General features: G+C 42.8%; 1 protein-coding gene across 6 annotated transcripts in view; it reads right to left on the bottom strand.

Annotated features, from left to right (window-relative positions):
- ASPH (aspartate beta-hydroxylase) overlaps window positions 1–23,591 on the bottom strand; it is a 201,499-nt gene that overhangs the window by 171,260 nt on the left and 6,648 nt on the right. The window contains exon 1 of one of the 6 annotated variants that reach the window (XM_059724052.1): window positions 1,923–2,157. The exons of the other annotated variants lie outside the window; for them this stretch is intronic. Within the exon in view, the coding sequence (XP_059580035.1) occupies window positions 1,923–1,938 (16 nt within the window). The 5' untranslated portion in view covers window positions 1,939–2,157. Of the gene's footprint in view, window positions 1–1,922; window positions 2,158–23,591 lie in introns of those variants that run through there. 6 annotated transcript variants of the gene reach the window in all.

Below are 23,591 nucleotides of genomic sequence, written 5' to 3'. Positions count from 1 at the left end.
AACGAGATGACTAAGAAAGTAATAAAAGATAGGAAAATTGTAAGTAAAGGTAAAATACTGCATGACAATATATGTAGCACATTATTGATCAGAGATAAAAAAAAAAAAAAGGGCTGGTAAAAACAAATACCCTTTTGGAATTTAAAAGTTTGGAAATTACAAGATTAAATTTAATATAAATTTATATAAAGAGAATGAAAGTTATGGCACATTACAGGGCTGTTCCTGTAATAGCCGCATATGGTCCTGAAGGGTTATGATGGGGCCCATAGGCTTCTGCCCAGCCTCCACTCCACTCCAGTTGCTCCTGCTGCAGCAGCCAGGTTGTTTGGGTTCCTCCTCCTTCCTCTGGCTTCTACTTCCTGCCTCTAATCCTGTGGGCATGGGAGCATAGCAGGAAAGGGTTACAATCCCATGATGCGTGTGTGCCAGAGAAGGGGCTAGGCTGTTCATGTTGTGTAGTCATAGCAGGAGAGGGAGCAATGCAGTGGGTGGCACATGCAATTGGGGGGGGGGGGGGGAAGGGGAGAGTGGGGAGCAGGGCAAGGAGCCGAGGTGACTGTGCTGCAAGGAGGGTGGAGGGGTCTGCCCACGTGACATACAAGGCTGGGAGGGGAGCAGCCAGGCTGCCCACCCATCTGACCACGTGGCATGCAGCCTGTGCAGCTTACAGTCCCCAGGCCTGAGGCCCATGCGTATGAGGACCCCAGCTTCCTGGAACTTAGACAGCCCTGCCATATTATACACTAAACCACTATACAATATTGCACCTGCATTTTGTCCAGGATTCAACTACTGGATTTATACAATCACACTATGTTTAATAAGAGAAGGTTAAATAGGGTTTTAGAGCACTCTATAAAAGATCATATCAAAGTAAGATTCCACATTGAGTAAAAATCTATTTTATACTCTCGTTTCTATTTTATAGTTCCATATTTTTTTTTATCTCACATCATTTAATTGCCTCTGGAGAAAAGACAGCATACCGCAAAGCAACAAAACTGTATGTACAAATAGAATTGTTGCTGTCCCTGTTTTTTAAAGCAATTGAATAGTAATTACCACACTTCCACTTCAGGACAATATTATATTAGTCTCTCAGAATCCGATCATAGTACAAACATCATACATTTTTAAGCTCAGATTCCTAAGCACTCTCTCCTCAGAAAAGTTTTGCTAATAATTTAAATAAATTAGCTCCCGTATATAAGTATTTTTTAAAGCCAGTCTTTACTGATATATTCATCCATAGTTTACAAGAGGTGAACAGACACAGTCAAAGTTAAAAACTAGTAAAATAATAAGAAATATTGACTTTGGGTTTGAACCCTTTCCAGAGAATTAATTCATATTTCAAGTCTTTTCTCTGTACATTATGCCAGCTATGGAAAAAGGAGGTCAGTTTCCATATCTGGTAAGCCTTTGCTTAACCCATCATATGCCTTTTTGCAAATATACAAAATATCTTGAAATGCATTAAACCTTTTCAATAGTCATTTTTAAATACTATATACATGTCTGATTTCTAAGAATAAAGGACACTGTATGTGAACAAGTCTGTTCATTCACTTCTGTTTTTTATATTCTATAATTTGATATTTTTTTCTTTTTAAAAGACATGTTTAAAGTCAAACACTTACATACAAACTAAAAATACCTCCCATTTAACTGCTGCGTTAAACAAAAGCAAAGCTAACGCCTCGTGTATTCTGCCCTGAAAAATGCTGAAAATTCTCTCTGCCCAGGTCTCATTTAAACAGCAAGAATAAAAGCAGCTTGCAAGTAAAATCAAGACAAGAAACTGTATCCAAAGCACAAACATGACCCAGTAAACAAATTATTTTAAAGCATAAAAACAAACATAGCCAAAACACAAGTATGCTTTCTTAGCTTCTCTCAAAGAACAGAATTCATTATACCTGTATCTTCAGCCATGACATTAGTATCTTTTATCCATGGACAAAATAAGTATCCAAGTCCAAAATGAATGTCCAAGCTGGATTTAGGATTGATTTATCCTCACTCTATAGCCTTGCAACAGTGGCAAAAAAGTTTTGTAAAGCTAACTCAGCTAGAACCAGAAATTGGACCCGACTGCAAGTCTTCTCTAAAGCTATTTTTAGAGCAGCCATCCTCACAAGCCAAACATTTTAAGCACTCATATGGAAATATAGTGCTGACGACAACCAAATATACCCCCTCCTCTTAACATGGCATCCTGGGTAGTTGGTCCTTTCTCCTCCCTTTATTCCCTACATGCCGAACATACCAGGGAAATGAAACAGAACAAATTGAGTTGCAGTATTTTTGTTGCAAGATATGCCTCAATGCCCAAGTTCTAAGGGCATTAAATCTATTGGTATTAACTGAACAAAAGTCTGGACATCAAGCTCGTTCTGTATAGCATCTGTAAAGCTGGCTCTCACCAAAAAAAAAAAACTTGCCTTTTTTTGGCACATACCCTCAGACTTTTCCTAGTATCCTTCATGGCTAGTTTGTTTGAAAGTTGTTCTTACCTACAACATGGATAAGAACAGTGAAGTAATCAAAAATAAAACCCATCCAACAACACAAACTTTACTTGTATGAAGTCCGAAACGTATCTAGGAATAAGTTTGTGAGCGCTCCCTAAAAAGAAATTTCAGATCAAATTTTCTCCCGTCAGCTGCATCTTGCCTTCAACTCTAGCATATTTAAATGAGGACAGGACAATGGCAATCTTTTGCAGGAGCAAGAATATACCTTGATTTCTCAGTACCAAAATGAAGTATCAGAATAGGCCAGAACCACCACAAACGTGCCTAGCAAAATCCCTCTCCTCTTAATTCTGAAGGCCTAAGTTTCAGCTTCATCATTTTAAAACCAGACAAAGTGATGACCTGTACTCTTTGTGTTCTTATTAAAGGTCAGAAACAGTAGATTTTACAGGGTATTACAGGGCTGACCCTGGGCGACAGCACACTGGACACAGCCTCCTCCCCCACCCAGGAATAACACTGGCAGTGCATAAACCTTGTCCCCACCCACCCCTGGCAGCACACAAGCCCCACCCCAAGCAGTGCTGGTGCTGTGCAGATCCCTGTCACACAGCAGTAGAACAGATGGCCACTGGAGCCTGTGGGCACCATGCCAGCCCCTTGCAGGCCACCAGTTGGACAGCCCTGGTACAAGGTTCCCTCTAAGGTGCGTGTATGTACGGCTGCGCACAAATAAAAGTCTGGCCGCACACAAACTTTTTTAGGCCGCGCACCCACCGGGATAGGAGCTGGGCTGTGGCGTGGGACACTTACAGAAGGTAAGCTCCTCCCTGAGGTGAGGCAGAGGCGGGAGCCTGGCATGGGTTCCACTGGCTCCAGGGAACTGCTCCACTCCCCCACTTCACCTCGGGGAGGGAGGAGGCACATGACATGAGGGCTAGGAAGTACAGCAGTTCCCCAGAGCTGGCGTAGCCCACAGTGCAATTCTCTGGAGCTGGCAGAGAATGCGCCAGCCCCCAGCCTCACCTCAAGGAGGAGCCTGTCCCGAGTGAGGCTCCGCCGGCTCTGGGGAACTGCTTCGCGGGCTCCAGGGAAGTGCTCCACTCCCCAGCCCTGACGCCACGTGCCTCCTCGCTACCCGAGGCGCAGCGGGGGAGCGGAGCAGTGTTCCGGAGCTGGCGGAGCCCGCACCAGGCCCCAGCCCCTGCTGCCTGCCCCGGGCGAAGAGCTTACCTTTGGTAAGTGTCCCACGCTGCACTGAAGCGGTGCGCTTATAGACCACTACTCCTTAGAGGGAACATTGCCCTGGTATATAAGACTATTTTTCCACCAAAGAAGGAACTCTTAAAGTAAGGCGTGTCTACACTTTAATCCCTCTCACACTGAAGTTACAGAAGGAAAAATACCAGGTAATTGAAACTGCAGACCAGTACAAGCGTGCAAACTGGCAAAAGTCTGTAGGTCCAGGTAGGAAAAAGCAGGAAGGGACTTGCGTTACAGCACCTACCTGCCTCATTTTGGGTGGCTACGGGATCTATGGCATTTGCCATATTGTTGCTGTGGACAGTGGTGAGAAAAGCTGCTGCACTCCTGTCTGGGCCTATGTGCAGTATTCAAATGACTAAATTATAATATCAGTGCCCTTTTGCACAAGAATGTAAACTCATGACTGAGACCACCTGAAACAAAATTCAGTTAATCTCATCTCTGACTTTGGTATCAAGTACATCCCATGCCCAACTACTCTAAATTGATTATGAATAAAGTTCCCCTTTCAATGTTATTGCCTCTTCCTTGTCATCAGATCCCTCACCAATCTAGGTGTCTGTACCAGAAAATATTTTGGGTTCCACCCTGTTATCACAACAACCTATACAGTCCCTTACGATTCAAGGTCTAAGGTGCTCAAGTGAAGTAATCAAGTCCTACTGCAATTAAAACAAGTAGTATACCTCTGGTTTAGGGGGTTGGGCTCGAGCAATCAAGTCACATTATAGTGAAGCAAATGACAAACCTCCAGAGTGATCAAGGGATTTTGTGCATGTCAGTTTCACCTACAACAACCACAGATGGGTCCAAAAGGATAACATTTACTCCACAACTGAAAGACAATGACCTCCACATTGTCAGGTTTGTCTGGACCCTGATCTTCAACCCATCAAGAAAAATATTCTTTGAAGAATGAGTATAAGAGAAGGATGGAGCTGGCAGCAAGGGGTGCTCATCTCAGAAGGGAAACACCACACTGACCCATCATAACTTGCGCCCAGCTGACCACCCTGGGTGACAGATCCACACCTGGTGAGAGGCTGCAAAGATCAGAACCGCTTTCTTGCCCATGCTGGTGAGAAAACCACTATTATGGCTAGAAATATACTGAACTTGATTATAGCTTGTTTTGCATGTAGATTGCAATAGCCTACCTGTCATTTTCCTATATAGCTCGTTGTTTAGTTAATAAAGCCTTTTTGCTTATTATTGATGGAAATGTCTTGTCAGTCTTCCTAAGCACTAAGCACCCCATTGTTAATTGCAACAGAAGCCAGAGAGGCCCACTACCATCCTTTGTTGTACAAACAGGAGGTGGGGGGCATGAAGGAAAATAGTAGCAGGCCCCCACATCCTTTCCTCATCATCAAAGCCAGGGTATTGCCCTTTAAGGGCCACCAGGAAAAAGGGGTAAGGAGTACATGTACATATATGTGTATGCTGAAGGCATAATTTTATCCTTTTTGGGGGAAGGGGTAGTAGGTTAATATCGTACACCAGAAGTTATAGTAAGCAGGAATCTGCTACATTTATCCCAGGAAGCTCTCTGTTTTTCACCCCCTTTGGGACAAAATTCTTATTCTGTACTAGGAAAATAAGAATCTATAATTCTCCCATATATCTGTGGTGGAAATTTTTAGGACATAGCTCAGGCTTCATTTAATCACCATACACAGAAATAGCACAAAGGAAGAAAACATAGCTCCTCTGCTTTTGACAACTGGGAGCAACAATTCCATAATGAATTCCATATGCAGTGGGTGGGTGCCATGCATTCTGGATCAGCTGGAGTAGGTACCACATGTAGCATCGTTCCCAGACTCTGCGAGCAGGGCCAGTCCAATGCATACCATGTGCGGCATGCGAGTCAACTTCAGACCACCTGGAAACACCAAGAGCTGGATGATGGGGCTTTGCAAGCTGAATCCATCTTTAAAACACCCCCGATCTAAATTATACTTCTCCTTTCTATAGACAATTAATAATCACATTTTCCTAATGCACAACTATTTCCCTATTTGTCCTTAAAATCTAAGAACTAGAAATCTAAATTCAGACTTCTATTTACCTACAAACTTTTCATTTTTCTCCTTCCTCCTGCTGCATGTAATATGTGAATTTTCCCCAATTAAAAGATGAGCTAACCTGTTTGCTAATGCTTCTTTCATGTCCAATGCAGGACAGAATAACCTGGGTATGGTAGAGTGCTACTTTCAAAGTGTGACTTTCAAATTTCCGAAGTGGGCATGCCAGTCAGTTGATCAGTCAAATAATACCAATCAATTTCCTGTTATTTAACTGTGGTCAAATGCTCTCTGAAATCAATAATACTCTTGGGTAGATAGTGGCCTACCTTTTTATTGAATCAGGATGTTTACTGTTAGCAAGGACAGAAATGAGGCTCTTTGCCCCTTTTCCAGGGACGACGCGTAGGGGGTGCACATGCACCCCCTGAGTGTGGTGGTGCACCCCCTACCAAAAGGGGCCACCCACACAGCTGGCGGCACCTGCGAGTGGTCATCGCCGACATCATCTGGGGGCACTCCACGACTCCCGCTGACTGCTGACAATGCTGCCGGTGGTCACTGACCCTTGTTTGGTGACCCCCCCCCCGCTGCTAAGACAGCACCAGCAGCATCTGCTGGAGCTCCCTCGCTTACTGATGCTGAAATACCGCTGCTCCCATCATCCCTGTGCCCCTCCAGCCATCAGGGGAATGAGTCCTTCATGCCCTTTTCCTTTTTCCCCTCCCCACCCCAGCCCAGGAGCCAGGATCCACACATACAGGCACCCCCATGTCCTGCTTCTCTTTACTGAGCTTTTTCAGGTTCTTTTTTCCTTCCCCCACATTAAGCAACATGAGGTTTCAGGTACAACTCTATGCTGAGAAAGTCATAACCAGCGACATAGAAAAGCTTCTCCTACTGGCCGTCTGTTATAATTATAGTCATCTCCCAACAGGAAAAGGCAAACAGCAAAATACTTTAAGAGTTAGCTGCACACATGGTTGTTAAAGGTTCCAACACATAGGGACTCCAGAATCAAGGACCCTCATCCTGATCCCAGGGTCCCAACCTCCCGGGACCTTAGAAAACCATTTGTACAGGTGGGGTGCACACACAAGCTGAATAGAGCAAGGGTAGAAGATTCCTAGGAAGTCTTAGACCACAAAGCTTTATATCAGTAGCAGTTTCTCTCTTCCTAAGCAAGCTTTCCACTACTAGATTTGCTATATTCATGCTCAATAGCAGTTAACAATCCTGGTGTCAGAAGTGACTGTACACAAATACATACACACACACATGTGCATGCACATACACACGTTACAAACTTCTCAGTCATGTACTTGCAAGTTACATGGTTTATTGAATAAGCCACAAAGCTCTAAAAGATGTTTTTCTAGTCTCAGATACAAATACAGGTGTTTTAAATCCTGCTTTATTTTTAAGATGTGCACACCAAGATACTTCATTTAAAACAAAATCAGAAACAGAGTCATTTATCATTAATTTTTGGGCAGTAAAAGAGAGAGGTACACAGTCATGGATAGAATCAGACACTTTTCAAAATGAGTTTCTCAACTGTCCTCAATAATTACCTGAAATTTATTTCAGAGGGAAAATTATTTCACAGCTGCTACCAGGCTGGACTGGAGCAACCATGTGCTCCATGTCTCAAGCTGGAGTGGGGCCAGAGTCCTGCCAGAGAGGAGCTGGAGTGTAAACAGCAATGGCAATAGGTACATAGGGGCAGGTGGGAGGATGCAAGTAGTAGGAATGTGCAAAGCTTCAGTTGCCGGTTCGATTTGGAGAAGATTTGGCCTGATTTGGAGGCCGAATCACTCAATCCAAATCAAATCGGGACCCAACGAATCAATTCGTAAAAGATTCAGAAAAAGATGCAGATATTTGGAAGCCAGTCTTTCGGGGGAACAGAAACTGAGAAGAGGGAGGGGGAGAATGGGGGGACAAGACTGACATTTGTAGCTGGCCAGAGACTGTCATCTTTCTCGAGTCCCCTTCCAATCACAGTGCTCTGGGGGAGGGACGAGGAAATAACGCACAAGCCTCTGTCTTCAGCCTTTCTGTCCCTTTTGTGAGAGCTGTTTCTGCCTGAGCACTGGGAAGACCCCCCGTTACAGGGTACCATCCCTGCTGTTTTCATCCCACTATGCCTTAACATATAAACAAAGTCACATATCATGAGTTTTGCTTGTCGGCACCTTGAGGTGCAGTTTCCCAGAAACCCCTGCACCTACCTCCTTGAAACTTGGCAGGCCTCATGCCCTCAGAAGGGGCCACCATCCCTGCTGCTTTCATCCAAATCTGCCAAAAAATGGCAAAGTTATAGGTATTGCAGTGATTCCCCATTATGGTCTTTGGCCAAATCTCTGAATCAGCGCCAAATCTTCTGAAGCTGATTCAGCCAAATCGATTTGGGACAGTGATCCAAATCTCCAAATTGAATCACTGTCCTCCAAATCGGCTGAATCTGAATCCAAATCAAATACTTCCCTATTTGCACAGGCCTAGAGAGCAGCATCTGCAGTCACGACTCAGGCCACAACTTGAGGTCAGGGTTGGAATCGGAGCTGCAGCAGCCGCCTGTCCCCACCGCTGCCTTGCACTCAAATTATATTAAATGGGGAAAAACTCTCATCTTGGATTCAAATAGCAATAACTATCTGTTCTGCAGAAATTTCAGAGATTGTATTTATAACATACATTTAGATTTAAACCATTATTTTTCCATGTCAATGTTTTAAAAATAGTATGGGCATTTATAGATGTGCTTTGGGAGTGTGGGAAGAAGTGGGGGGAGGGGGGCGGGGAAAAGAGGGCTGCTTCATTAGCTGCTCTAACTAAAGTGCCTGGAGCATCACATGTATTGGTGCCCCCATGCTAAAATAAAAATGTTTTAACTAAAGCTCATTGAACAAGCTTTAGTTAAAAAGTGTCCCTGCTGCCATTTTTCAGCACAGGGACGCCGATACACATGAAGCGGAAGTCTGTGGAGCATGGTAATTACCGCATTCCAGCAGACTCGATTAATCAAGTCTGCTCCAACGCACTGTAATTACAGCATGTCGGAGCAGTCTTGCTGCATGTGCACACAACTTAAGTTCCTTAGTGGTATGTCATAGTAATTTATTTTACACAGATTACATGAGGCATTAGAGCCTCAGGGTAAATAGTTCATGCAGAATTTTTATAGCCTTTAGTAAACATCAGATAAAGGGTGTTTTTCAACCATGGAATTCCTCATGAGATAAGAAAACATTCTATTTTCCTCTGGTACTGAAGACATTCCATTTAACTGTTGTCCCAAATTAAACTTTGTTCCTTATATCTTTACAAATCTTACATTAAGATGATGCTAAACCAGTCTTTACAGTGTTTTCATCAATATTAAATCTTCATGTTGCATATTATAAAATCAGACCACAGAGCTGCAAAGATAACTAACTAGAGCCTTTCCCAAAGGAGCTAAATCAGGAGCTTACAAGTTAGATTAAAAGAGTACAGTAGAGAGAGAAGAATTCAGAAAGTTAGAAGTGGGATTTGAAGAAAATAAAGAGAACACAGAACACAATTTAAAGGCAAAAGATAACATAGGAAGTGGCAAACTAGACAACAATGTCCCTCAGCAGCAAAGAGGTAGCAAACAGGAGAATCCTGGGAGTTGCAAAGAGGGGAGGAAAAGAGCAGCTCAGTGCTGAGAGATACCTTGAGGAGGCTTTAATGTGAGCTGGTGGTTTAAACACTTGAATTTATGGTATATCTGGTTTGGACTCTGTTGCCTGCCTGGGTTTGTGTTTATACCTCTTGATGGAGTGTTTTGCTTCAGGTGGGGCTACTCTAACTGATGGGTGGGCCAGACAGGCTATAAAAACAGACTAAAGGCAGGGCACAGTGGCCAGAGAACCAACCAGTGAACAGAGTTCGCCTGGCAGTTCAGAGGAGGGAGCCAGAAAGAAGCTGTGTGCGCATGCATGGCGCTCGTGTTGCCTCCTCCCCCTTACCTTTTTTTGTTGTTCCCTCTTCAGGAGAGACCAAGGAACAGAGAAATGGCAGCATGTTACCACTAGAAGGAGGGTTCCCAGAATCCACAAAGCGCAGACGGAAGTCAGTAACCCTTTTCAGGCACTCTACAGTGGAATAGTTGGAAACAAATCAAGACGAGACAACGGAAGGCTAGGACCACAAGGCAATAAGTGCAAAGCCTGGAGGATGGGGCTCCAAGACAACTACACTAACAAAGGAGGACAAAAATAGTAGTGGTTGGAGGTTCCTCCCTGAAGGATACAGAACCATCCATGCGTCACCCAGATGCGGGGTCCCAGGAAGTATACTGTCTGCCTGGCGCCCATATTCAAAATGTTAGAGAGACTGCTAGAGTTCATCCGTCCCTCAGATGAATGCCCTTCCCTACTGATCCACACAGGTGCCCAGGATATTGCCAGGAATGATAGTGAACATAACAGAGAAGACTACAAAGGTAGTCTAGGTAGAGAGATTAAGGGGTTTGGAGTACAGATGGTGTTGGTGTTCATGCAACATGATGGAAGCACAAAAAAAATAAAAAATGGTAGGATACCAATATCCCTGCACAAGAAGCTACTTGGATCCTTGAAAAGCAAAAGGAAAACATATAGGCAGTCCAAGGATGAACAGACCACTAAGAAAGCATACCAAGAAATGGTAAGAACATGCAGGGATGAAATTAGGAAGGCAAAGAAAAAACAAAACAAAACCTGAAGTTAAAAAGTCAACAAGAAGCATGTTATAAATACATTGGTCAGAAAAAAAACCCCTAAGGATCCAAAAGTCAGGATGCTGAGCAGGTAGGTGCCTAACTTTTTGAGTGTTTGGCATTAAGCACCTGGCAGAAGCAGAACTTCAGGACCTATGTCAGCATTAATGTCAGAAGGCTAGAGACCTGCACTCTTTAAGGAGAGCGAGAGAAAAGTCCCTTTAGTCTGAAATTAGGCAAAAGTCAGGGCAGGGCAGCATCTCAAGGCACTTTTACATGTGCTCCAGGAGTGGGGCTGTTTACTCTAATTAAAGCACCGCAACCTCCAAGAGCTGCTCTAATTAAAGCATCACAGCATCTTATGTATCAGCCTCCCTATGTTTCAAAATGGCAGCGGGGGCATTTGAACTAAAGTTCATTCAATGAACTTTAGCTCCAGCGCCCCCACTGCCATTCTGAAATGCAGGGATGCTGATGCATGAGATGTAGAAGCTGGCTAGAGCGCGGGAATTACCACATTCCAGCACTGTAATTATAGCACGTTGGAACAGCCTCCACACTAATGTGTAGGTAACCTCAGACGCCAACTCTTCAGAGAAGCATAAGCTTTCACAGGCAACAGCCTACTTTGTCAGATGTTGCCTACAAAACTTATTCCTCTCAGTTCTAATCCTCAACAGGAATTTACAAAACACCTTTTGCAAATGAGCCTACAAACTTGACTTAATAAATCTACTGGATGCAAGAAATCATGGGCTTAATATAGACATTGGACATTATAACCTGCCTGACATTTGAGAACCCCAAGTAACCCCTCTACATTTTACCAGCTACATTCCATCACCAGGTCAACACTGCCCCCTCTTCCCCCTGTCTCACACCTATTAACTCCCACCTCTCTGAACTCCTATACCCTCTATCCTCAATACCATGCATTTGCAGTTTCACAGACCTTCATTTTGCATATGGCTTAAGCTTCTATTCCACCAGGAAAGCACACAAACACCAGCAGGCTCTCCATATGCCTGAAGAAGGGCCTGTGCCCAAAAGTTTGTAAATAACAATTTTTGCCAACTAAAAGATATCACATTTACCCAAAGAACCTTCTCTGTCTAAGTCCTTAGACCAACACAGCTATAAACAACACCCCCTATTCCTCTCTAAATGAGAGAAGTCTCTAAGGTAATGCCCTGCCCTGCCTTCTGCCCTCTTCAAAAGACTGTTGAGGGGGCATTTTGTAAATCTGAATTTTAAACTTAGACATTCACATCCCTCGTGGGGGCCAGTCTTTAGCACCCATATAATACATACCCGTCTGGGGTAATTTAAGAGAGAAGAGCACAGTGGCTTTGATATAGGGAGAGTAGTAATGAAAGGACAAAGAGGGCATCATGATTAGCATTGCTAATAGAAAATATGTGGTAAACAGGAAGGCATGAAGTAAGAGGTAAGAACAGGAAATAAAAGTTATTCATTTGTATTATTTGTAGCAACTAGACTCTAAACCAAGATTGGGCCCTACTACAGAAACAGAGCAGAAAATAATATACACCAAGGAGCTCAGTGTAATTACAGAAGAAATAAAAAATGGGTATGTGCACACAAGGAAGATGCAGTTCAAGAAGACACAGGGAAAAACCTTGAAGACAATTAGAAGACTGAATCTGAAAAAACAGAGCAGGCAATTGATTTTAAATTTATCTATATTTTATTGTAATAGAAAAATAGGAATATGAATAAATATATTAAGTAATTTAAGTACTTAAGTAAATGTATATAGATGTAGCAAATCTTCACAACTAAAACAAAACCAACAAAAAATATGACCAAATCTGGTGTAAGGCTATTTCCAATTACTAATCAACAGGTTTTAGTAGCCATCCAGTGAAAAACAACCCCCTCTTTAGAAAAATGTGCATATCTGCTTTCTAGTTAAGACAAAACAGACTACATAAAATCATGATTTACAACAAGGGGAGATTTACCCTAATGAATTTGAAATTTGTAAATAATAATAATGGTGGACTTGATACTAGTTATTTCCTACTCAAACCAGTGGTTCCTAATTTTTTTTTTAGGCTCAAGGTACCCCTCATTCAAGGCATTCTGCCATAACTTTTGTAAACTAAGTGACACCCAATTAAAAAAATTAATGTACATATTATGGTGCTTACTTCCTTGCAGAGAGGCTGAGCAGTGAGGGTGGGGAATCTTCCAGGCAAGGATAAGTCTGAACCTGTGCTTATTTGCTTATCTCCTCAACCTGCACTCACCCGTCAAAGGATCTGTCGTCACCCTGGTTGAGAATCATTGACGTAAACTGATATGCCTTTTCATAAGGTAATTCAGTCAAAAATAAAGCTACTGATAAGAGACAGGGCAAAAACATTAGATATTAAAGCTCCTCTTCTTTTTAATTAAAAGGATTTTTTTTTTACTGAATAAAGCTGTTATGAAATGAAGACAGAAAAAAAGGATCACACTAAAACAAACTATTTTCAGTCCCATGATGTAGGACAAGTTCTTGCATAAGATTTGCCAAAGGGGATCTCTGTTACAAATATCACAAACAGGGATACTAATTCTTTACTTTTCTAAAAAGGTTTAGAGACGTCTTTGGATGCCAATGCACTCACACTAGTAATATTCTATTATAAGGAGAAGTTATGCTTGAGTAAGCAGTGCAAGCAAGCTCAGGTGACAGGGACTGCTACAGAAATGCATGGTGATGGGAAAGTCTCTAAGTTAGGTTAGTTTTTAGACACTGTGGGCACTTTAACATTTTTGAAGGGGTAGGGGATGGTAGCCTCTTTAATTAGAGTGGTTCCGAGAGCTGCTCTAATTAAAGTGCCACTGTATCTCCTGTATCGGTGTCCCTGCATTTAAAAATGGCAGCAGGGGTGCTTGAACTAAAGCTCACTGAACGAGTTTTAGTTCAAGTGCCCCTGCCGCCATTTTTAAGCACAGGGACACTGATACGCAAGATGCAAGAGGCTCCTGAAGCACAGCTATTGCCATGCTCCAGCAGACTCGTTTAATCAAATCTGCTTTGACACACTGGAATTCCAGCACGTCAGACCAGCCTCTGCGCTTGTGTATAGACACTCTGTGTTGTCAATTCTAAACTGAAACCTTGTATGAGTTTTTTCTTTCAAAAAAGGATTTTTTGGGGGGGGGGGGGGGGGGCTTTTTTAGCTTAACAAAAAAAACAGAGGGAGAAGATAAGTTTCAGGGTCTGAGCATCAGAAAACCATGAAAATCAAGGTCAAGTTGATATCTGAAACACTTTTGGAAGTATGACTACACAGAATTTATATAGTTCCATCATCTTAACTCTGTCTCTAACTCAACAGTACAACTTATCCACATAAGAGAAACCATATTTAAAGATAGTAATCAATTACCAAATGGCAATAAAAACACAACTAATGAATACAAGCACTCCACTGAGAAATATATAAGGTTACAGACTGCCTAAACTGTGTCAAAATTTACTCTGACATTTGTAGCCAATATTCATCTAATAAAAATAGTGATGCTATATACATTACATTGAATACACATGGTGAGAACTCAGACCCAGGCAGAAGAATGATTAAGACAGCTTAGTAAAAGGTGTTGCATGCTGTGAAGTAAATACATTGAGATCCTGTAAGTATAAATATGGTTTTTTTTCTCTCCATATGGCAGTTTCTATTTATGAAATCTTTAAGATTCTCAACTTTATATTCATGAATTCCAATTTTTTATATGCTCTTAATCTTTAGGTTACCTAAAAATGCTAATGTGAAGGAAGTGTTCCAACTAAGACAACAGACAGAAAAACTAGTCAAGATTTTTTTGGCTGAATTTAAATTCTCACATGGTTTTAAAGCAGGGGTGGGCAAATACAGCCCGCAAATCATATCTCACCTGCTAACTGATCCTATCTAGCCCACCAACCATCACTAGTGTCACAACCCAGTGATTTTGGTGCCTCGGCATGGTGGAATTTTCCCGCCACACGACAGCCTCTTGCAAAGTAAAGGTTTTCTGTTGCAGCAGAAAACCCCCGGTGCAAGAGAGATCCCGCCATTCGAATGCGAATTTGTGTCCCGCTATTGGCCAGTTCTAAATTATTCCTACGTGGCGGCTAGTAATTGGCTTGCTAGCCGTTTAAAAATGAGTGCGACTTCCGCCCAAGTCGGAGAACTTTGAGCATGCTGCAGAGTGCCTCTGGAGAGATCTGACTCGTGGCTGAGCTGATCGATAGACTGATCACCTATCGATTCTTCTCCCCGTCGCCGAGCGCAATCCCAGACGTATCCTTTTCCCTGCCGGCCTGATCTGTGGACGGACGTGCTGGCCTGAGCCCTGCCAGCTGGAACAACTAATGTAGTTGTTCAGACGACCGGACCATTTTTGTTGCAACCACAAGCGACATAAGTAAAGTTTTACAACCATAAAGCTTTCTCAGCCTCTCTATTCACTAGCCCGCCCGACGAACGAGCAATTATTAAATCACCTCGAGTCGGCTTTGGCCGTCCGAGACAACTAGAAGCCCAAAGAGGGAGGTCTGTGCCTTGTGCTGCTCCACTCTGTTACAGCTGCGGCCGGGCAGCGCACGACCCCTCTGCCTGCCCCCCCGCCAATCTTTTTGTTAGTGCTGTAGCTAAGCAGTCCTGGTAGCACAGCTGCCAGCAGCCAGGCCCCCACACAGAACGGGGCACAATGTAGTGCACCAACTAGCCATCTCACCTGCCTGCCTGCCGAGATGAGCCATTGCCACCATAGCATCAACAGGAAATGAGTCCTTGTTGGCTGCTGAAGGAGGGGGGTGCTCAATCTGGGGCAACTCCCCCAGCTTTCCTGGTGTGCCACAATGGCAGAGGCCCATCACAGCAGATGGGCAGAAAGGCTATTCAGCATGCTGTATCATGCCCTGTCCCACGCACCTGTCTGGCTTCCAAGAGGAAGCCAGGCTGGGGGAGGCAGAGGAATCTGTGTGCTGGGCAGCCCAGCTCAGCCCAAGCTGCAGCAAAGCAGAGCAGTGTAGGGCACAACCCTCCCTACTCAGGCACCTAGCAGCTAGATAGATAGGATCAACTGGCATCTCCCCACACCCCTCCAGCCCTCAACAGCTCACCAAAACTGATTAAGTGGTCCCACAGCTCAAATAATTGCCTGTCCATTTTAAAGTTAAATTAAATGAAATTCTAATGGCCACAGAACTGCATACACTTTAATTAGAAAACTGTATGTGTCTAATCAAAGAACATTTGAATCTCTTATGTTCTTGCTAAGTGTTCTCAAAGCTTTTCAAGGTTTTTGCAGTTGGAAGTCTGAAGCTAGACACCTAATTAAAGAGAGCCCTGTTTCTCAGAACTGATAAGCACTGCAGCTCCGGCTGAACAATGGAAGTTTCCCCATGCTGTTAGCACTTAGGCAGCGTAGGACTCTAAATACAGTTTTACAAAATGTCCTCAATCTTTCCTTTTTCCTGCAATTGCAAATATCTTTTCCTCACAAATCTTCTTAACATTTTTTGAGAGAATAACTATTTCCTCTCATTTATATGTGCAAGAACAACTCTAGAAGTTTCAACTACTGTCCAAGTGGCTTCACAGTACTAAAAATACAATATAACGGAATGTGTTATACAATATAACAAAACAATTTTTCCAACTATTTGAGTTGGCCTAATAAAAGAACCCTGTCTACCTATATAACAGATTTAGGACTAATCATGGACCATTAGTCACAGCAGTTTAAATCCAGTTCATGTTCACTGAAATTCTTTTCTCCTCTCCACAAAACACAATCCTATATGTAAAAGAAAAGCTCTTTGTTTATAAAATAGACATGAGAGCCAAAACAATAACTCTTAGCTTTTGCTATTATTCCTGTTATAGCTAAATCAAGCTGAACTACAGAGCATTTAAAATGAATATTATGTACAGGTTTGGATTTTTTAAAATCCAAATTCAACATCTAAAAATGTTAATAATACAAATGCTAAAATCTATTCAAGTTCACTATATGCATATTTGATCACTTCTTACAGCAAGGTTTGTAAAACATAGTTTATACAGGTAAAACGTTTCATTTCAAAACAAGTCTCACACACATTCTTCATGCAATAAGCCAGTGCACACAATGCAGTTAGGAAAAAAAAAGTCACTGCAGGCTGTCCACACAAGTTACCAGTTTATGATCTTCATCAGGAAAGAACCACTTGGGTCGAATCAGAAACTGCACTGCATAAGTTCTCTACAATGAAGAATTCCAAGAATTAGCATAAGAATAGTAAGCAGAGGTACCATATGATGCGGATTCTTTAAAAGTGAGAGTGAACAATATCCTTTTAGAGACGGCCTGTATAATAGCTTCACTTCTAATTTACAGAAACAATTTTCCACCTAAATTTGGATTTCAGAATCTAGGAATACACAAGTGCTAGGAGGAAAACTTTTCAAGTTATTTAGCGGTTTTTATTATAGTAGATGAACATTCATTACAAGTTCTAAACAGCAGGAGGTTACTGTAAATCAAGGGTTTTAAACTCAAATTGGCCTGTGGGCCATATTTCCTGCTTCGCAGTGCCTGCATGCCACACCTGCCCTAGCTGCCCATGGTGCCACTGGGGCTGACAAAGGTCTGGATCTTGCTGGGACTCTGGCAGCCATAACCACTGCTGCAAGAAGAAGCGTCAGTGAGCATGGTCAGCAGCCAAGCTGTAAACATGAATTTGAGCGCTCTTGTCAGCCTCATGCTACTTCAGGGGAAGGTTTTGGCACAGTCCCTACTGCATAAGCCACTGTCACCACTCACTCTCTCTCTCAAATGGCACTGATTCCCACAGCCACCAGCAATGGGAAATAATAAATTTGGCAGAGGCTACAGTAGGGGGCCTCCTCGCTCCTCCATTCCAATATGACATCCCTGCTTTAAATTATGTTTTAAAAGTAGTGCCTATATACTAAAAGTGACCGATATTACCAGTTGCCTCTATACCAATACAGCTATAACCTGGATGCCTGATATTACCAGCAAAATTCATGCAGTTGAACCACGAATCAACTCTGTTCCTAGTTCATCGATTCCAGGTGTCACTGTTGGTCAGAGATCTGGCCAATCTCCTCATCTTATAGAGGCTCTGAATACTATCAGGGAATTCTGTTTGATCTCCAATGTGTTTTAAGTCACTGGAGTATAAATCAACTTAAGCTATCATTCCTGACTTGGAGTCTCTGGACCAGCAGTTCTTAACCTTTTTAGATTCTGAATTTGGCAACACCCCTGTTGAAAACCACTGTTGTACTGCCTCAACTTACCACAGTGCTTCTCAAGTGGCATGCTACCACCACATCTCACGTGAAGCCAGACTCGGAAGAGCTGTGGCAGTTTATCTGATAAACCTAACGCTCTCTGCCACAGCCCCTCCTGGCGTGACCATGAATTCTGCCCTAGGAAACAGAGGTGCATGGGGCTGTTTCACTTAGTGGCAGTGGTGGTAGCACCAGTGGTGGCGTGACAGCCTGGAAATGAATCTGTGCACTTCCTCAGGCTGCTGCACTGCTACCACCTCTGCCAGGCACAACTGACCTGCATGCCTCTGTTTCCAGGAGGAGCTTGTGGGGCTGGACGGGGAACGGCTCCAGCAAAAGCAAGTGCTCTTGTATTCATTAAGTTTAATCAAATAAACCTAATACAGGCAAGCACGTCATATCTCTCAACATTAAAAAAAAGCTTTAAATCTGGTATCCCACGATTGTCTTATAGAAAAACTGGTCAATTGCAGCCTCAGCTACATCACAGTCCGCTGTCTGGGGAACTGGCTTCGAGTTCAGACCCAGAGAGTGGTAGTTGACAGAAGTCAATCATTGTGGTGCACCGTGACCAGCGGGGTCCCCCAAGGCTCCGTCCTTGGGCCTATCCTTTTCAACATCTTCATTAATGATGTGGACATTGGTGTCAGAAGCAGACTAGCCAAGTTCACTGATGACACCAAACTTTGGGGAACAGCATCCACACTCGAGGACAGGATGGTGATCCAGGCCGACCTTGACAGGCTTGGAAAATGGGCGGACAAAAACCCTATGGCCTTCAACTCCGAAGAATGGAAGGTACTCCACCTTGGGAAGAAAAACCCATACCATGCTTATAGGCTCAGCAGTGCTACGCTTGCTAGTACCACAACCGAAAGGGACTTGGGGGTCACGACTGACCACAAGATGAATATGAGCCACCAATGTGATGTTGCAGCCAGCAAAGCAAGCAAAACTCTGGCTTGCATCCATAGATGCTTCTCTAGCAAATCCCAGGATGTCATCCTCCTACTGTACTCGGACTTCGCGACGCCGCAGCTGGAGTACTGTATCCAATTCTGGGCTCCACAATTTAAAGAGGATGGGGAGAAGCTTGAGAGAGTCCAGAGGAGAGCCATGTGCATGATCAGAGGGCAAGAGAACAGGTCTTAGGATGAGAGGTTGAGAGCTACGGGACTCTTCAGCCTGGAAGAGCGCAGGCTCAGGGAGGACCTGGTGGCTGCCTATAAGTATATAAGGGGCATACATCAGGATCTGGGGGAAACGCCTGTTCACCAGAGCGCCCCATGCGATGACAAGGTCAAATGGTCACAAATTTCTCCAAGACACTTTCAGGCTGGACATAAGGAAGAACTTCTTTACAGTCTGAGCCCCCAAGGCCTGGAACAGCCTGCCTCCAGAGGTGTTGCAAGCACCTGCTCTGGATTCCCTTCAGAGTCAATTGGATGTTTATCTTGCTGGGGTCCTGTGACACCAGCTGACTTCCTGACCCTAGGGCAGGGGGCTGGACTCAACGATTTTCCAAGGTCCCTTCCAGCCCTAATGTTTATGAAAATCCAGTTACTGAAATACTAAAAGCATGGATTCTGTCACTGCAATGCAAAAATAGTAGGAGACCAAGATCTATCACTTTATATTTTTTGAATGATTGAAGTTGCAGGGGAAGACTTCATCTAAAATTACTGCAATTGAGGCAGTGAATAGAATATAACTTGGATTAGCACAATTAAACTTTGAGCAAGATTTAAAAATGGGTGGGGCAAAACTGGGTAGTCAGACAGGTCAAACCATTTCCAAAAAATGTTGTTATTGCATCCTAAATGTATATAAAACTTTTGAAATCTGCAACACTAGTGTTGCTGCCTCCAACAGTTTACACATTAAATTAGACAAAGAAATTAATAGCAGTAGGGCAAGAAAGAAGAAGAGATACAATACAGGAATGGAAGACAATACCATAAAGCAAAACAGATGAATTTTACAAACAAGATGTAAAAAAACAGCCTAGAAAAAGCGTTTTAAAAGAAAAAGAAAAAAAAGAATGAACAGAGTACAAATGTAAAGGCAGGGAGCAAAGAGATAAGATACAAGTGGGGCAGTTCTTCAAAAAGTGTTTGAAGAAAGATTGAAGAGTTTGGACTTTACAGAAACAGAATTAGTAAAGAGAGTACCATGGTCAGAAGAACAAGGAAGAAAGGATAATTTACCCAACATTCTGCCACTGAGTATATAGGTAACAGGATTAAAGGCTTCAGAAAAGTCAAAGGATAATCAAGAATGAAGCAATCTCCATTAGAGAATTGAACAAGATTTCTCCTGACATAGGTTCTCCCTAAAATTAAAACTTATAGGACAGAAGTGACAGAGGAATTTTGAGTGAGATAAAAAGCCCAAAGGCTTAAATCTAAGTATATTTTGCCACAGGCTTGCTTTTTTTTTTTTTTTTTTTTTTTGGAGGTGGAGGGAGGAAGGGGACGGGAAGGTAGGGTGGAAAAAGGGAAGGTAGGAGCCAGGGAAAAAAATCACCAAGTAGATAGATAAGTTTGACAGTCAATCTTCACAGAGTTCCTAACACTGAAAATGGAGGTGAATGAAGTTTTCCTCAGTCAATAGTAAGGGAAGGTGAATAAGGTCAACAAGGTACAGAATTGTGGGGTTAGGAGGCAGTCACAGGTCATCTGCTCCAACCCGCTACAAAAATGCAGGAATGCTACTCCTAAAGAGGATCTACTGAAGACAACTGAAGTTAGGTAGGAAAACTAAGTAAATCCAAAAAAACTCTCTCTACAAAGACTGAGTGTTGGTGGTAAAAGCAAGACAGCCTATGTAACATGAATATGGGAAAAGAACTCCAAGAGTTCTCAAAGAGGAGAGCTAATGGCTCCAATACCCTAGAGGTGCCTCCCATCTGGCCCTACTGACTTGAAAGCATTTAGCTTCTTTAAGTTGTGGGATCTCCAACCCTGGAAAATTTCAAGAGCAGGTTAGACAGACATTTGGCTGTGATGGTTTAGTCAGGGATGATCCTTCCCTGAGTAGGGGGGCTGGACTTGACGATCCCCCGCCCCCCCCCCCTTTTTTTTTTTTTTAATGAGGCCTGCTTTCCTATGATCCTTTGTCTATATGCCTTTCTCAGTTCTTGGAGATCCTGCAAGAAACTTGACATTTTCTAAAATCTTTGGCTTGCTCTTCTCCTTAGCCTCCTTCCTGATTTTTCTACAGTCTAGTATCTGCTACTTCTTCCCTGAAATAAACTATAAATAACTCTTAACCTATCCTGCCAATATTCTAGGCTGTTTGTCTCCTTCCCTATCTTTGCTGCCAACTGCACTCATCATCTGGTAGCTGCCCCTACTTGTGAAGACTAAAGTAAAAAGATATTAAATCCTTCACTCTGTCTGCACAGTGCATAACTAGACTGACTTCTGCTCCGTGGGGGACTTCTTTGGTCTTCCTCCTGACATACCTGTAGAACCCCTTTTCATTTCCTTTTATGTCCCTTGCTAGCTGCATCTCAAATCATGCCTTGGCCTTCCGAACGTTCACCCTGCATACCTGTGCAATACTCATAAACTCCCTTCTAGTACTATGTCCAAATTTCCACTTATTGCAGGATTCCTTTCAGTTTTAGCTCATTGGAGAGATTGATGTCTAGCAGGGCTGGCCTCCTGTTGCGCTTCCTATTCTTCTGTTGTATCAGAATAGCTTTCTTAAGAGGATCTCCTTGAAGTACAGTCAGCTCTTCTGGATTCCTTTTCCGCCAAGACTCGCCTTGCAGAGGATCCTGCCCACTCATTGCATAAGTTTGTTGAAGTCTGTTTTTCTATTTATATACCCTAAATAATGCATCTAGATCAATGGTTCCCAACCCTTTTTATACTGAGGACCAGCACAGGAGTAGGACGGGGTGCACGGAGCTGCCACACCGCCCAACTTTAACCCCACATATGGCTGCCGGCAGCAAGAGCTGCTTGCCCAGGCAGACAAACGTAGGTCCAAGCGGGGGGCCTGTGCCACGACCCAGCAGCCAACCCTTCGCAGTCTGGTACCAGGCCACGGCCTGGTGGTTGGGAACCTCTGATCTAGATTATAAATCTGCTTTTCTGAAGTCCAGTAGCCTTATTCTGCTACTCTCCTTCCTTCATCCCTTCCTTCAGCATCTTGAACTGTCAACTCCTAGTCACTGTCACACAAGTTACCCTTTACCTTCATATTTTTAAATAAATCTTTCTGTTTGCAAGCAGCAAATCAGGAAGAGCTTCCCCCTTATTTGGCCTCTATACTATCTGCATTAGAAAGTTATCCCTTTCACACTCCAAGAACTTTCTGGACTGCTTGTTGACTGCTATGTTTACCTCTCAGGAGATGCCCTGATAATTTAAAACCTCCATAAGAACGGGATGGAATACATAATCTGTGTGAAGTTTTTGCCCCTCTTTAATACTAATACTCAATGAGGTGCCTCTTTCTAGTGTGGAGACCACTATACCAACATAAAATTGTTTACGTTAGCACAATTTATTTGAATAAAATTTAGAGAAATAAAATTTTATATCATAAAGAATAAAATATGTTTATACCAGTTTATCTGCATCCACACAATGGGTGGTTGTATTAACTTAAGTTTGGGTTTAAAAAGCCACACCTTAACACAATTACTTAAATAAAATAAAATAAAATAAAATAAAATTGTGGACTGGGATTTCTTTAGGATCATCATGAAGGAAGATAAAGGGGAGTGACTGACTCATAATTCCTTTTCATTTACTTCTGCCTTAAGGAAAATTTGGAGGTATGAAGGTTGGGTTTGGTTTAGAAAGAGAAGATAAAGGTCTCCTGCTGGACCCAATTTTGCCTTTCAAAAAGCTTCTAAAATCCTAGGAAAATAAAAGAACTAATAACTCTATTATTATATGGCATTATGAAAGCCATTGCAGTCTCTTTGACCTCTTTCTATACAACACAGTTAAGGATGAATAGTGGAAAACCAATACAAAAAAAAAAAATACCCAAAATTTTGGTTTCATATTCTAAATAATATATCTAGATCACAAGCAAGTTGGAGCAGGCACTAGATACAGGTCTGTATGGAGTGCAGTACAATGGAGCTCCATCATCTGATTGCAGGGGATTTAGTTGTTACTTCTATAGCAATATTAAATAAGGACATAAATTACACGGACACCAATTACATTTTCTTGGCCAGTACCAACAGCCAATTATTCACCAGGCATATTAGCCAATATCAATGCGATAACTGATTTACAGGAACTCATTTGGGCAGCATGGAGAGCAGCTCCCTTCAGGTAAGTCTGTGGAGGGGAAGAAGCATAAGGGGGAAGAGGCAGATTAAGGCCCCCACACTGAGGGAAGGCGAGTGGGGCAGGGACGAATGGGACCCTGGGGCTGGGGTGGGGAGCAGGGAATCAGTGTTCAAGAGATTAAAAATGGTGTCAGGAGTACTTGAACTAAAGCTAATTTGAAAAGCTTTACTTCAAGTGCCACTGCCACCTTTTTTAAGTGCTGGGACACTTATAAGAGCGAAGCCAAACAGGGCGAAGGTGAAGGCAGGCTGCCCGCTGCAGGCTTGGGGCTCTCTTTCCATCTCCTCCTTCTCCCCATCTCTCTCAACTTACCCTTGCTCAATTGCTGGCAGGGTCTGTACAGTAATGTTCTCTGTAAGATACTCCATTTTCTCATCATTGCTTGCTTACACCTGTTCTATTTTCAATTTATATCCTTTAAATTTGAGTGACAGAACTGTATACTACAGTTCAGATGA

Source organism: Alligator mississippiensis, chromosome 3, assembly GCF_030867095.1.
Source record: "Alligator mississippiensis isolate rAllMis1 chromosome 3, rAllMis1, whole genome shotgun sequence".
In the NCBI taxonomy this organism is placed as follows: domain Eukaryota; kingdom Metazoa; phylum Chordata; order Crocodylia; family Alligatoridae; genus Alligator; species Alligator mississippiensis.
Note: the sequence above shows the minus strand (reverse complement) of the source record. Positions and strands in the feature narration are given on the sequence as shown.